The sequence below is a fragment of the Anomaloglossus baeobatrachus genome, chromosome 6 (genome assembly GCF_048569485.1).
Source record: "Anomaloglossus baeobatrachus isolate aAnoBae1 chromosome 6, aAnoBae1.hap1, whole genome shotgun sequence".
NCBI lineage: Eukaryota > Metazoa > Chordata > Amphibia > Anura > Aromobatidae > Anomaloglossus > Anomaloglossus baeobatrachus.
Genome location: NC_134358.1, coordinates 297,814,671 through 297,831,659, shown reverse-complemented (window position 1 = coordinate 297,831,659; position 16,989 = coordinate 297,814,671). Strand labels below are relative to the sequence as shown.

The 16,989-nt window shown below is 39.9% G+C and overlaps 1 protein-coding gene across 1 annotated transcript in view; it reads right to left on the bottom strand.

Annotated features, from left to right (window-relative positions):
* Positions 1–16,989, bottom strand: part of GABBR2 (gamma-aminobutyric acid type B receptor subunit 2) — a 1,152,522-nt gene that overhangs the window by 288,311 nt on the left and 847,222 nt on the right. The window contains exons 12-13 of the mRNA XM_075314883.1: positions 15,126–15,233; positions 4,109–4,231 (exon numbers count right to left, since the gene is read on the bottom strand). Coding sequence (XP_075170998.1) covers positions 4,109–4,231; positions 15,126–15,233 — 231 coding nt within the window. The remainder of the gene's footprint in view (positions 1–4,108; positions 4,232–15,125; positions 15,234–16,989) is intronic.

Below are 16,989 nucleotides of genomic sequence, written 5' to 3'. Positions count from 1 at the left end.
GTCATGTGGGTCTTCACTGACTGACGCAGTTTCCTGCAATTACTAAAAATGGCAGTTGCCATTTTTGGCAAATCAAATCGCAAATTGAATATATTTGTTAGATTCTGAAAAATCCTAAATATTTGTCAAAATTGATGATTACCTCTTCTCTAAAATACTATGGTGCATACAATAATGTGTTAAGAGGTGAATACAATTATGTGTGAACCTTAATTTTAATACTGATTTGTGCAGCATTATTTATGCGGCATGGGCATATTTATGATACAGAGCTTTTTTTACATGGTTATCAGTACTTTGTAAAAGAAAATAAGGTAAGAGAGGTTCCTGGCAAGGTTGGCTAATGTGAATTTTCTGGCTCTGTGTCAGCCTAACTTCCAGGAACAGCCTTAAATTACTCCATTACTGAGATGTTCAATCCGGAACTAAGGAGACAAAGGCAGGCAATGGGATATCATTATTGAAACCTCTGTAGAATTGATTGAGATGATGGAGAAAGCTGTCGTATTATATACATACATTTGAGCTGAATAAATTTTACAGGCAATCAATACCATGAGAAATTGAGCAATTCAGCCTCTTCGGTACATAGAAGGAGCTGGGAGCTTTGAAACAGTTAAACAATTGCTTCTTACTACTACGACAAGGTGTGAATGCATTAGGACTATGCTTAATCTACAATGACTTTACCCCTCCACACACATTTTATTCCCGCGACAGGCACATTTTACTTATTAATACTTCATAATCTCCATGATCAAGCCTTTTTCCATGACCGTCATATGACGTAAAATTCTGCAGTGCCAGATTCTTGTTTCTGGAATGCATTATATAAAATGCCAGAAGGAAGATCTGCACCATCTGATGTTCTTATAATAGTTCTTCTCCAAAGTAAATGATAAAAAAGATACCTAAGCATCTTCAGGAATGATCGGTTTTCAATTGACTTCTTTCCTGCAGCCATGTGGAAGCTTTTGCTAGTGTTCATCTAAGTTAGGTCTTACCAAGCATGTCTAGTGTACTAATGGGTCCTGCAAATCTATTATTCATTGGCGTAGCATCTATTATAAACTCTGAGCAAAAATGTTTCCTGTGTTTTTTGTTCCTTGCTCTACTTTCAAATGGTAAAATACTGTTTAAAGGAACAGGCTGTGAAGAATTCAACACCTTTCTTTTACTAAGCTTTTTTCAAGTATTGTTCATTTTTACCTAATTATTACTGGTAAACACCAACATGTAATCACTTTGAAGTGATTAAAAGAGGCTAAAAATGACTAAACATATGCATAGTAATTCGTTTTGATATTGCAGTGTATATCTTAATTCGCTTTAGCATTTTTTTAGGTTGATTTCAGAAGACATTATGTGCATACAACCTTAAAATGAATATTGAACTTTTAGCACCACGCCTTGTTTAAGTTCAATATTTTATGCTGATCCATTTCTTAAAATATCATTATGGCAGTCAGAACTTTGCTTTTTTTTCTTGTGCAATTTCATATCTATGGCATTGATAAAATAGCTCAATTCTGGCTACTTCCAAAGCCAGTTGAGGGAACACTAAAGGGAACAATAAATATACTTAACCCTACAGCAATATCCTATATACATGTAAAAAGAGCAGAGCCCACTCCATACACTGAGGCTGCCGGCAGTGCTATACATTTGTTAATCTTGCCAAAGGCATTTAAGTTGTTGAACAAAGGTTGACATTCCTCCCAAAGGCTTGATCTCAGGGCTGTAGATGTTGTCATACAAGCTGGGGGTCTATTGAAGGCCTATGTGTCTGTTATATTAGTAGTCATAATATTTGTACCATAATGAAGCTCAGCCTTTGGCTTGGCTTCATAGTGTGTTATCAATTTTACAATCGACAGCGGTTCTACAATTTTGCAATATTCTAAATGTGAAGAAGCAATTATAGCTTCTAGTAATAAAATCTGAAAACAAGTTTCTAAAGAAACGTAAAAAAAAATTCCCTTTACCAAAAATATAAGGACAATATTAAAAAAGATAAAGTTATCATATATTTCCTTTATACAATATTTAAGTATCATAATATTTATTTCATATGTGATTGCCAAAAAGAAAAAAAAATCAAGATGACAGAATCACTTTGATTTGTAAAAATAAGTGGAATAAAAAAGATTAGAAAGTTGTATGCACCCCAAATTGATACCAATACAAACAATAGCTCATCTTGTATAAAGAAAGCTTCCATACAACTCTACAGAAAAATAACTAAAAATTATGGCTCTTAGACAATGGCAACACAACTTTTTTTTACATTTTTTTAAAATAGTAAAATACAAAAGCTTATTAAATATTGTTATCACCATAACCTCAATGACCCATAGACCAAAGATAGCATGTCATTTTTACGGCATTTTTCTATTTCACTGAATTGTTTTTTCATCATATGTTATCAGTATATTATATGGTCAATATAAGAAGATGTTCACACATACCGCTTTGCAAAATTTGGAGCAACTCCGCTCCAGTTCCCACCTAGGTGCATTTTTTGTGTCATTTTGCAAAACATGCGACTTTTGGCTCTAAGCCACAAAAAAAGGTTCAAGACACTAAACAAGCAATTTTTTTTAAACTTGCATTAAATACTTGAATCGAATGAGTCATTTCAAACAATTTGGAGCTAAAAATGTCAACTAGTACTACAAAACAACAAATGAAAGTGAGTTAAAAGAACCACTCCAGTTATTTTTTTTTTCAGAGCTGGAGCGTCACTTTAAATCTAAAGGCGGCGTTACACGTTACGATTTATCTGACGATATGTCGACGGGGTCACAGTTTCCGTGATGCACATCCGACATCGTTAGCGACGTTGTTGCATGTGACACCTACGTGCAACTACGAACGATCGCAAATAGGTCGTTTATTATCGGTCACACATAACGATCTCAAAAATGACGTAACATCATTCAGCGATATATTGTTTGACCAAGACGGTCATTTTGATGTTGTTCGTCGTTGGCAGGGTGTCAAACGTACCAATATGTCGGCTGCGGTCCAAATGACAAACAATATTTTGAAAATGAACGACGTGTCAACGATCAATGATTTTTAACCTATGTGCGATCTCGGCAAATCGTAACTACGATCTGGGCATGTCACATCGCTACTGAGATCGTCAGATAAATCGTAGCGTGTAAAGCGGCCTTAAGTCTCCTGCCCCTGTTATATACTAACCTTCTAGTGGCTTCACCTTTTATCAACACCGCTCTGGTCCTATGGCATGTTGTAACTTCTGACTGGCCGTAAGTCAGAAGTTACATCACAAACTCCCAATGCAAGTCTATGAGATCCAGAACAAGGCCAGAATGAGACCCTCATTGGGTTGTAATAAAGAGTGACGTCCGGCACGCTCCATGAAATACTAGAATTGACAGCAGGTCATAAATCACTGGAGACCAACAGGAGTGGAGGTGATAGAAAATGAAGCAGCCTGAAGGTGAGTATATTACAGGGGACGGGACTTAGATTTAAAGCAACACTCTAGTGCTGCAATAAAAAGAAACACTGAAGTGGTGCTTTAAAATAATTGTAAATTATGAATGTTTTCATCTAAAAAGGAATTGTCATCATTTCTGTTTTTAATAAATAATTACATTCCCCATAATTCAATTATTCTTAGAGTTCCTATTATGCTGTTCCTCTGTGATTCCTGCTAGAAATGTATAAATTAAATGACAACTGGGTGTTACTTTTTTGGGTGGGGAGGATGTCCTTACAAGGTCTGTCATTATCAATGTCTCACTTTATAGAGATGTACCCTTTTGACAAGATAACATTCAGTTGTTAATTTATTAATCCTTATATTAGACCAGTAGCTGAACTGAATAATACAGAGAAGATGTCCAAAATTAATCTATTATAGGTAATGCGACAAAGACAAAGCAGCAGAGCTGACAGAACCTGATTAATTTAAGGCTATTTCTGAATTGGTATTTCTGTTGATTTGTTAGTCTACATACTGAAGAATTTGAGACCTGTTTCGAAAATAAGAAATTGTGCTCGGCACTGGTTAAAGCTAGCAATTTAATTTTGGACTTTATGAGTAGAAGTGTGATGAATAAAATTGGCATCTTACCTCAAGGTTATATTCTTCCACTGTCCTTTTTAAGGGGTCAACTATTTGCCAACATATCAAAATACATAGATCAATCAATAACATTCCACCGACTATTACCAGTAGCTTCTGATCCTTTATGATCTGAAAAAATGCACATAGTTCTTTGTTATGGCTATATCCTGAAGAAGTTGGATGACTTCGAAATGCATAGATAATAAAACCGCAATTATTCCTTTCTCTTTGTCTTTCCTTAATAATCCATCACTGGCACAGAAAAAACACTATCTATTTATTTCTTCATTAATAAAAACTATTGAAGGATATCTTATGCCTGTTTGTGTGGTTCCTCTGAGTAACTACGCCATACAAATGTTTAATAGAGCATAGCGGTCTTCTCTACAAATGTGTAATGGAGCATAGGGGTCTTCTCTACAAATGTCTGATGGAGCATAGTGGTCTTCTCTACAAATGCTTAATGGAGCATAGTGGTCTTCTCTACAGATGTTTAATAAAGCATAGTGGGCTTCACTACAAATCTCTGATGGAGTATAGTGGTCTTCTCTACAGATGTTTAATAGAGCATAGTGGGCTTCACTACAAATCTCTGATGGCGCATAGTGGTCTTCTCTACAAATGTTGAATAGAATATAGTGGTCTTCTCTATATATGTCTGATGGAGCATAGTGGTCTTCTCTAGAAATGTTTAATAGAACATAGTTGTTACAAATCGGCGCCACCGTAGCCGCAAGCAGCGTGCTGCGATTCCTGCTATACCCAGATGCCGGCCGCCATTTTTGGCCGTTCCTTGGGTTGTCCAGCTGGCTGCTTCTTCCTCCACGTCTAAGTGTGGAGAAGCGGCTAGGGTGCATGCGCATGCCGATTTGCCCTAGCCAAAGCCAATTTAAAGTGTTCACCTAGTGAGAATGCTCAGCTTGTAAGTTACATTCCTGAGGCTAAGTCCTCAGTTCAGGCTACTGAGCATGCTCCCACACTTAATGTGAAAAGCCTCTTTGCTCAGGTACTTGGACTTCGCTCTGTGTTGTGTCTACTGATCATGCTAAGCCTGATAGTCTTATTTTTGACACTAATTCGGTCATTCAGACTACTGCGCATGCTCAGGCACTGAGGCTAAGTCCGGTAAGGACTTTACTGTCATGTCCATGAGGTGGCAGACCATGATAGCCTGGACAGCTTCAGATATCCTGATGATGTAGCCACTCCGGACTGCCTCGTGGAGACCCGCCCCTATGGCCTGGCACCCCCATCATTGGTCATCTGACGATGACTGGTGACGTGGTGGTTCCGGATAGGCCACTGGTGACATCACTGATGATGTGGCACTTTGCTCTTGGCCCCTGGAGGCGCCATTGTGGCTCACACTGGTTTTGGGGCAAACCCTAGGTGTTAAAAGGGCCTGGAGACCGCACCATGGTGCACAGTCTTCATATGCACATGATTGAGCCACATTGTGGCCTGAACCACTAGTTCTGGATGTGGTAGACAGAGTTAGGCGTCCGGTGCCTGTCACGCCAAGGTTCGTGGCTCGGCATGTGAGGGTCAGGTGCCGCGCTTCCCCTCCTGCCATTCCAGTCCTGTTGTAGCAGCCCTGTGGAATTAACAGGGCTGCAGCTGCTGTGCAGACTGTCCCGGTGTGCCCCCTACTCATATGGACAGTGTACTCCTCCTCCTCCAGGACTCCTGTGGTGCTAAGAGGGGAGGTCCTGGTTTGGGTGTGTGGACCCTGTGCTGTTAACAGGGTTCACAATATTCCTGGCACAAGTGGGGAATAACTTGGATCAGGCTCATATTATTTCGTAGCCACCCAGCTCTGCATTATCCACCTGACCTACGGGTTGCCAGCAGCTCCTTTACCATCTTGGAGCACGGTGGACCCCGACTGGCGATTGGGATATTCACCACCTTTATTTTAATCCACCAGTCCCCCCATTAACAATAGTGGTCTTCTCTACAAATGTCTAATGAAGCATAGTGGTCTTCTCTACAAATGTTTACAGGAACATAGTGGTCTTCTCTACAAATGTTTAATAGAGCATTGTGATCTTCTTTAGGGGAACGAGCATCTGTCTTCATTCCTATAACAAGTGGGAGGAGTGGAAACCCTACCATTCCTGTTAGAGGAGCTAATGAGGAAGGTTCAACTAACAAGTGCCAGTAGACAGCCTGGGATACTCATATATTATTCACTGCCCCAAATTGATGTTGCCAAAAAAATCAGGTAAAATAAGTATACAGTGAAGAATAAATCCTTTAATATTGACTTAATCTTATGATTACCATTATGAACTGTACAACTAGTGATGATTGAATTTCCTGAAATTGACACATTTTTGAAAAACCTCTACATTGTTTAAATACATGTATATTATTAAATTATGAAATATTAAATGGGACCTATTCTAATCTCCCTTGTTACTTATGCTTTCCCTACTATTTTCTTCTACAATTAGTAATAATAAAAATGTTAACATAACATTAATTAAGTGCAATGTTTATGCTAAGTACAATCATGGTCCATTTTTTTCATCTGTGAACCAGATGGAGAGCACTGCACTGTCCAGTTAATCATTAGTATCATTTTGTTGATCTGTACATGCACCATAGTTATTTTCATATTACATGAGGAGAATATACTGTCAAATAAATCATTTTCTTGCATACTTGGCAAATAAATGTCATGTAATTTGCAGAGTGCACAGCAAAAGGGAATTGGTTATTACAATTTTGGTCCACTGAGCTTACAGTATTCTTGTTTTTTTTTATCTATGACAATGACTTACCACACTATAAATCAATTAGTATTATGCCACTTCTCTTTACATCCAGTATTGTATGGTTTTCCAACATTATGTTTATAATATACCGATTTTTTATCAGTGATATGGGCAGTTTATGTTGTGTGGTCAAATAAATAGTCAAAATTTGGATCTCTATATACTTTTAAAATTGTCTACAAAAAAGGTGTAAAGCAAGTGGAGGCACCTTGTGTTATCCAATGCATTGAAATAAAAGCTGCAGTTTCAGAATCCGGCAAGGGATCAAATTTATAAATAATGGGTAATAATTGGTTTATAGCTTTGCTTCTCCTGCTGATTTTGATATTGACTGTCTTGCTTGTATCCAAAGTACTCAACTTGACTTCTTATTAATTTGTAATATCATTCTTTACTTGATTTTTCATACTTTCATTATTACCTATTGCAATAGTTGCCACTCAGGCTGGAGCACAGGGGATCCGACAGAGGGAGCCATAAGAATATGTGAAGAAGGCTTGTGCTCCGCATTATTCCAGGCAAGGACCACAGCAGGCAATGAAAGTCGGGGCCTCCACCACCAAGCTCCTGATTAACACTTAAGGCTGCTTTACACGCTGCGATCTCGCTAGCGAGATCGCTAGCATGCGTACCTGCCCCCATCGCTTGTGCGTCACGGGAAAATCGCTGGTCGTGGCGCAGAAAATCGTTTGGACCCGTCACACTACTTACCTGCCTAGCGACGTCGCTGTGACCGGCGAACCGCCTCCATTATATGGGGGCGGTTCGTTTGGCGTCACAGCGACGTCACTAAGCGGCCGCCCAATAGAAGGGGAGTGGTGGAAATGAGCGGGACGTAACATCCCACCCACCTCCTTCCTTCCTCATTGCCGGAGGCCGCAGGTAAGGTGAGGTTCCTCATTCCTGCGGTGTCACACATAGCGATGTGTGCTGCTGCAGGATCGACGAACAACATCGTACCTGCAGCTGCAACGATATTTCGGAATAGGGGGAGCATGTCAACAATAAACGATTTTGCGACCTTTTTTGATCGCACGTAGGTGTCACACGCAATGACATCGCTAAAGCGGCCGGATGTGCGTCACGAATTCCGTGACCCCCAACGACATCGCTTTAGTGATGTCGCTGCATGTAAAGCGGTCTTTAGGGTCCATTTCAGCTGCTATATTTCCCAATTGCATTTGAACAAGTATAACTTGCAGGGCTATAATCAATCAGAAGGTTCAATTAAATAATTTGCTTTAATTCACCTCTACTCTTTTACTTAATTAATTAATAAAATGTATATATATTTCTGACATTTTACCTATCCTGTTACACATACAGAATATACCTAAATTTATCTAAAGAATATTTTTTTCCCTACATTGGGTGGAGAAAGATAACTAAAATAGCAAAAAAAAAACAGATTTGCAGAATATAGAGATAATAAAATCTCATCAAGGCAACTTATATAAGGGAACATTTTGGCTAATAGCTATTAACCAAAACCAAACATTGAACCATTGAAAGGCAATAATGGACATTCTTGAACATCTGTTTAGGTTTTACTCCTGGTTTTGACTTACAAATACTGACCAAAATTAGGCCAATGTAAAAATAGATTATGACTGGCTGTGAGCCACAACCAGACCCAATTTAATTATTTATATTATTTTCTCTTTACAAATTTTCCTGTTTTTCAGTTTAAAACATCTAAATGTCAATCAGCCCCTACTGTGATGCTCCTAGTCTGTTGACTAAGGATATACTTAATTTCAACAACAGAAAGTCACTATTATTCCTTATCAACTCCAACAATGATTGACTGTGTCTTAAATTTAGATTAAAGGTCAGTCTCCACAGGCTATGTCACTGTTCTATGAAACATGTTCTAGATTTTACACAGAGCAATGTCTACTGAGCTCTGCAATCAAAGTAGGCCTGGGGCATCGCCTCTAGTTCAGATGCCATTGTTGTACGCTTCTGAAAAAAAATCGTCTAAAATTGATGAATCATTTTAAGCCATAACAGCCATATGTTCCATTTTGTGAAATATGTTTACTGCTGACAAAAATGATCTACTCTTCAAATAAATCCTATGTCAAGGCCTACTCTACATTATATATATTTTTTATTGTCCTCATGCATGTATATTATATATTTATATATCTATCTCCATATACATATTTCCATCTGTATAGACAGATATACATATCTCTCTCTCTGTATATATATATATATATATATATATACATGTGTGTCTTTTACAAAATCTTGTCTTTTCCCACAAATCTTGCCTTTGTGAATAAGAAATACTGTAATAAATAATAGTTTTGTGTAAATGTTACCGTGTCATTATCCCCACCAGAGCAGGTATTATGCATAAGCATTGTATTATGCATATTGAGATTGTTAGAGGATTTACTGCTTAAATAAATTCTGTTTAGGATTTGTTTGTTATGCAATATCCATACTCTTGCATAATGGTTTTATGCAAGTAATATTTGCCATTGTTTCTTGAAAGTTCGTCAGGCTTACATGGGAGCAGGTAATCTAACTAAATAGTGGATGGTATGTAAAAGTTAAAAGGGTTGTCTACTACTGGACATCACTTACTTAATCACTTCAGGGCACCATGTAAAATAAAAACAATGGATACTCACTTTCAGCGGTGGTGCTAAGCCAACGACATTGGAACCACTGTCTCCAGTGAGGTCTGCTGTAGGCAATCAGGGTTGCTGATTGGCTACAGCAAACAAGCTTTAATTATATATTAATAAGCTACAGCCTAAAGCTGGTGTCACACATAACGACGACGACAACGACGTCGCTGCTACGTCACCATTTTCTGTGACGTTGCAGCGACGTCCCGTCGCTGTCGCTGTGTGTGACATCCAGCAACGACCTGGCCCCTGCTGTGAGGTCGCCGGTCGTTGCTGAATGTCCAGCTTCATTTTTTGGTCGTCACTCTCCCGCTGTGACACACACATCGCTGTGTGTGACAGCGAGAGAGCGACGAAATGAAGCGATCAGGAGCCGGCACTGGCAGCTGCGGTAAGCTGTAACCAGCGTAAACATCGGGTAACCAAGGGAAGACCTTTCCCTGGTTACCCGATGTTTACGCTGGTTACCAGCCTCCGCTCTTGCTGCCAGTGCCGGCTCCTGCACTGTGACATGTGGCTGCAGTATGCATCGGGTAATTAACCCGATGTATACTGTAGCAAGGAGAGCAAGGAGCCAGCGCTAAGCAGTGCGCGCGGCTCCCTGCTCTCTGCACTGTGACATGTAGCTGCAGCACACATCGGGTTAATTAACCCGATGTGTGCTGCAGGAGAGCAAGGAGCCAGCGCTAAGCGCGGCTCCCTGCTCTCTGAACTGTGACATGTAGCTGCAGCACACATCGGGTTAATTAACCCGATGTGTGCTGCAGGAGAGCAAGGAGCCAGCGCTAAGCGCGGCTCCCTGCTCTCTGAACTGTGACATGTAGCTGCAGCACACATCGGGTTAATTAACCCGATGTGTGCTGCAGGAGAGCAAGGAGCCAGCGCTAAGCGCGGCTCCCTGCTCTCTGAACATGTAACACAGCGACCTTATGATCGCTGCTTCTGCTGTGTTTGACAGCTAAGCAGCGATCATAACAGCGACTTACAAGGTCGCTGTTACGTCACCGAAAATGGTGACGTAACAGCGACGTCGTTGTCGCTGTCGTTTAGTGTGACACCAGCTTAATTGGCTATGATAGAACCATGACAAAAAATGCCATATGACTAGAGCTGGGCGGACTCAAAGAAAACTGGGACCGGCGAGTCCCTATTACCTTTTTTTTTGTAAAACCCGGTTCCGATCCGGAATCTAGTCCCTATATAAGTCTATGGGGATCAGAAACCAGAGATTAAAAATGATGGTAAAAAGGATAGGGAGATAGGAGTGGATGCGCTGTACTCACCAATGCTGTGTCATGGCAGCAAGCTGCTTAAAGGTCACACATTCACTTCTAGAGCAGCCTTCTTTGAACATACACTGCTTTCCCCACACACCAGGGCCTGTGATTGGTTGCAGTCAGCTGCGCCCCCACACTGAGTGGCAGCATGTCAGCTGACTGCTTCCATTCACAGGCACTATGTTCGTCTATATCGTAAGCCAGGCTCATACTAGCATATGGCATCAGTTACCAAAGCATCAGATGCGACATGCTAATTGACCCTCGGCTCAGGTTCTGTTGCGAGCATGGTCCAATTGTCATGCGACTGTAACCCGATCCTGCGATTGAGGCACAGTTGTGGAGGAGAGGGAGAGATTAATCCCCCCATCTCCTCCATTGTCAGTCTGTGCGTATATCGCTCTGCACTTTGATAACATCCGAGTGCAGTTCGATGTTTCTCTCACACCCATAGACTTTTATGGGTGCGAGTGATAGGAGACTCGCAGACAGGCCGGTGTTACACATGCGTGTGACTCGCTCGAGTATTGAGTCATATCACCTGGCATGACCTGCCACTCTCTGGACAGGAGCGTGCATCTGCATGTATTTATATGCAGCTGCATGCTAATGTCTGGAGAGTGGCAGGCCATGCAAGGTGATGCGACTCAATACTCATGCAAGTCACACACAAGTGTAACACCGGTCACAATCACATCATGATGCAATTTTTTTTCCTCATTCCGATTAGGGCTGAGGAAAAACTTGCAGATGTGAGCGACAGCATTGTTTTACATGAGGCCGAGTGCACTCATGCGAGTCATATGTCAGTATGACTCTACCCGTACAGTAAAAATAAATAAATAAAAAAAATGGTGTAGGGTCCCCCATATTATGATACCGGCACAGATAAAGCCACGGCCACAGGCTGCAGCCCCAGCCCTGTGCTCATCTTGGCTGTGTATCAAAATAAGAGGAACCGCATGCAGCTTTTTTTTAAATTATTTAAAGAAATATTTAAAAGAAAACAGCGTGCGGTTCCCCAAATGTTGATACCCAGCCAAGATAAAGCCCGACAGCTTGGAGTTGGTGTTCTCAGACTGGGGAGGGCCACGGTTATTGGCCGCCCCTCAAGCCTAAAAATAGCAACCTACAGCCATTAGATGCAACAAGCCCAATGTTTTACACGGCTCTTCTCAATTGCCCTGGTGCAATGGTAATCGGGAAAATAAGGGGTTAATAACAGCCCGCAGCTGTCACTAAGCCCTAGGTTAGTGATGGCAGGAGTCTATGAGATACCCCCTCATTACTAATCTGACAGTGAAAGTAAATAGACACAAACACCAAAAAAATCCTTTATTTGGAATAAAATACAAAAACCTACCCCTTTTTCACCACTTTATTAACCCCCTTATCACCATTCAAATCTGACGTAATCCACATGAGGTCCCATGGTGATTCCAGCTCTGCTACATCTCTGTTACAGAACATGACCACTTTCTGTGCACTCCACGGAGAGAATGAATGAGCGGCAATGAGCGATGACTGATTGCAGTCAGACATGGTCACACAGACTGTGGGCATGTCTGACTGCAACCAATCACAGAGGCTAGGCCGACCGGTCAGCGGGGAAAGCAGTGCTGAGTGCATAGGGATGAGCAATGATGAGCAGAAGCCGCAGGAGCAGCATACAGCTGCGCGGGAGCAGTGTACAGCTGCAACGGAGCCTCTGTAAGAATGAGGCTCTTGCGTCATTCTTATATTCTGTATTTTTTATTTATTTATTTTTTAACTTCTCGAGTGCCGGATCCGGATCAAGCAGCTGGAATCCCGGACCCAGGTCCGGCAGCCAGGAAACTTTGAAACCGCACGGATCTGGACTTTTACAATTCGGGTCTGCCCATCTCTACATATAACCCAATGAGTACAGCAGCTCTGACTTTGCAAGTGTCACTGGAGGTGAGAATTTAAAGGTTTTATTTTCACGGGGTCCTGAAATTATCAAGCAGTGGTTGTCCAGTATTGCGCTCCCTACTTTAGACATTTTTGTCATGATTCTATTTAGGGAATATGTTAGCACTGATTTTTGCATACTGTAGGCGTACTGTTTAGCTGATGTATGTCAATTAAGTTTTCAAGGTTTCATGTATCATTGCTATTCTGGCTGCTGAAACCTGTATTGATATACTGATATTACTTAGCAAAGCAGGAGACACTATGTCTAATCTCATCACCTAAGATTGGAAGTGGACAGTAAACTGTTACCCTTTAGATTATGAAAAGCTGCTCAGAGAGTGCATCACAATGGTAGTCATGTGAGCAAGCGGTCTCAAAGGCTTCCAGCTTAACACAAAATCCCGAGGAAATTTTCCTTCAGGGATTATAGATAGCAGTTCTGAATGAATGTTGGGGTCTGAATTAATATTAAGGGTCTAGTGAAGGTCTAAATGATTTTTTGAGTCTTATTTGAGATCTGATTTACTTATAAGTGGGTTGTGTGAAGATTTGAATCAGGTCTAGGATCTGAATGAAAAGCGATAAGAAATAAAAAAAAAAAATAACCATATCCATGCTAATCTGTTTGTTATATTTTTCCTAAATGTAAGCTTGAGGGCTCACAGTTCCTTTTGGGGTTTCTTTTTGTGGGCGTGGGAGGTTGCAAGAAAGAGTGCCATTACCTTACTTTTACCTTAAGGTAGTGGTAGGTTGATATAAATAAACACTCAGGAGTTACCAGAAATACACATTTTTCTTCTCTTCTTATTATTATTATTGTTACAGTATATCACAAAAGTAAATACACCCCTGACATTTTTGCAAATATTTTAATATATATTTTCATGGGACAACACTGAAAATATGACATTTTGATACAATGTAAAGTAGTCAGTGTACAGCTTGTATAACAGGGTAAATTTGGTGTGCCCTGTAAATAACTCTACACACAGCCATTCATGTCGAAACCGCTGACAACAAAAGTGATTCATGGATCATATTGCCAATAAATTTTGAGATTCAAATAGATTTGGTATTTAAACAGTCCGCCTCATTGTGCTGTTCACATTTTGACATCATGAGGCCAAAACAACACCTAACAGTTCATCAACAGTACTGTATGTGGCTAAAGTCTGTCCACTTCTAAGCCTTTCTGTGACTTTTCAAGTCTCTCTGTATCTCTTTTGCAACCAGCTGATGACACTCTGTGACACAGTAAGCTCAGTGGCCATTTCTGTCTCAGAATTTCCTGCTTGAAGCCGTGCAATGGCGAGGTACTGTTGATCAATTGTTAGGTATCGTCTTGGTGTCATGACTTCAAAATTTGAATAGCAAGATGAGGAAGACTGTTTAAATACCAGTTCTAATCGAAAACCAAAATGTATTGGGTCATTCATGGATCAAACATCTGTTATGAATTTTGCCGTTAAACATCTTGTTAAAGAACAGCAAGTTATGCAAAAAGTACTGAAATAATGAACAGTTGGACATGTGCCTTCAAAACTTTACATAAGGTCACATTATGTTCACCTGAAAAGGTTAGAGGTCATTTTAGGATCATCCTGAAATTTCACCCAAATGCCAACTATTCCTAACTTTTTGTGAATAATGTTTATATAATTTATATACACATGTACCAATAATATTAGTATCCAATACTTAGAGCAATCAGTAAAATAGTCCCTGGATCTAAAATTAAGATTCAAACCTTCTCTTTGACATACAACAACGGTAGCAATACACAGAATGTCTTTGAAACGTAAGTGCTAAGAACCATTTGATTGACTGCTCTAAGAGAATGGTCCTTTGCACTGGAAAGATGTACCCACTAACTTCTTTATTCCAATACTTAGGGTACCTAATAGTTTCCCTATAGCAATCCCTGTTTTTCTACTACTTTGCATGATGCTGAACTTGCCTATTATACAGCCCAATGAAATCAGTTTACAAAAAAACCATGTCCTTCAAATTAAAAACCTTTTTATGCGATCATACATTAGGTAATCAAGAAGGGTTTTAAGACTATAAATTTATAAATTCACCTTTTGTGTAAATCTACATGCCAAAACATTTTTCCAGATTTTTTTAAAGAATACCAAAATAACGAAAATACAAATTTGGTTGGTGGTAATTCTGTATTAATTTATGAAAAGATAAGATAAGACCTTTTAATAGTTTCAGGATTTTTGTGATCTAACTAGACAGAACATGAATGTTATTTAAATAGCAACAATGAAAAGATGACTAGAAGTTCTAATGCAATGCAAAGAACGGAAGCAACATGCATTAATCACCACATTTGCAACAAACCATTATGCTGGATCATAAAGGTCATGAATAATCTCACCTTTTTCTTCATTTTTACATTCTTAAAAATGGCATGAACTCTCCATGTTTTTGCAAACATTGCCCCAAAAGCTGTTGTATAGCCTACAGTTAAAATCCATGTTCTGACCTGCAAACAATAAAACAATAGGTGTAAGGAATTAAGAATGTAATGTAAAATGATCAATTTGTCTTTTTGTAAAATGTATCACATATTAAAGAGTCATTTCCAGAATGGCAATTTGTTTCAACCGCACAGTATCTGCAAAACGGTTTTACAAATTAATCCCCACACAAAGTTTCCTTCTTGAACCATTGTGTCTTATTTTCTTCTGTACCTATGTGTTTCAAGCTTCACAAAGCTATATAGATGTTTACTTTTATATGTCTGTTAAAAGTACATTTACCAGCAGCACCCTGCTTCTTCTCAGTGCTGCAAGCCCCATGCCTCTGATCTCCTATGTGTTTCCTGAGTTACTTCACCTCTATGAGTTAAAAAAGCAATTTGTCTGAAAATACACTATGTATAAATATGTGACTACCTATTTTACATTGACTAATTTGGGTCCATAAGTAGCAGGGCAACAAAGGGTGGAGCACTGCTGAGTTGTGCTAGCAGCTGGCTAAGTCTGTGTTGAATTTCCAGCAGAGCTCAACTGTACTTCACTGTTAATGCTCCTGCTTATGGAGCTGTGGTTTTACTTATTGATGTGTTAAATTTTACTGAGAATTTGGTAATTTCATGGTAAAAGTGACACACTTTTAAAGGAATTTACAGAAATCATGATAAAATTTCACCAAAATGTCATTGCTTTCACCAATATTCAAAGGGAATTATGGCAAACATTATAGAACTGTCTTAGGATACCAGAGACAAAATTGTAGACCTGCACAGGGCTGGGATGGGCACAGGACAAGCAGCTTAGTGAGAAGGCAACAACTGTTGGCACAATTATTAGAAAATGGAAGAAACACAAGATGACTGTCAATCTTACTCAGTCTGGCGCTAAATGCAAGATCTCGATTCGTAGCGTAAGGATGATTCTGAGAAAGGGCAGGAATCAGCCCAAAATTGCATGGGAGGACCAGGTCAATTACTTGAAGGGAGCTGGGGCCAAAGTTTCAAAGATTATCTTTAGCAACACACTATGCCGTCATGATGAAATAAAATCCTGCATGGCACGCACACTCCCCCTGCTCATGTTAGCACATGTCCAAGCCCTTTTGAAGATTGCCAAAGACCATCTGGATAATCCAGAGGAGGCATGAGAGAAGGTCATGTGGTCAAATGAGATAAAATACAACTTTTTGTTATCAACTTCACTCACCATGTTTGGAGGAAAAAGAAGGATGAGTTCAACTCCAGGAACAGTGTCCCAACCGTGAAGCATGGGGAAACATCATACTTTTGGGATGCTTTTCTGAAAATGTGACAGGATGACTGCACCATATTGAAGAGAAGGTGGATGGGGTCATGTGTCATGATAGTTTTGCCAACAAGCTCTTTCCCTCAGTAAGAGCACTGAAAATAGGTCTTGGCTGAGTCTTCCGACATGACAATGACCCGAAACACACAGCCAGGGTGGCTCTGCATTTCAGGGTCCTGGAGTGGCCTAGCCAGTCTCCAGACCAGAAAGCAATAGAAAATCTTTTGGTGGAGCTGAAACTTAATGTTGCCCAGTAATAGCCCCGAAACCTAAAAGATCTGGAGAAGATCTGTGTAGATTAGTGGGCCAAAATCCCTGTTGCAGTGTGTGCAAACTTGGTCAAGTACTACAAGAAACGTCAGACCTGTGTAATTGCAAACAAAGGTTTCTGTACGAAATATTAGGTGCTGTTTTTCTATTGTATCAAAGAATAATTTCATGCAATAAAATGCAAATTAA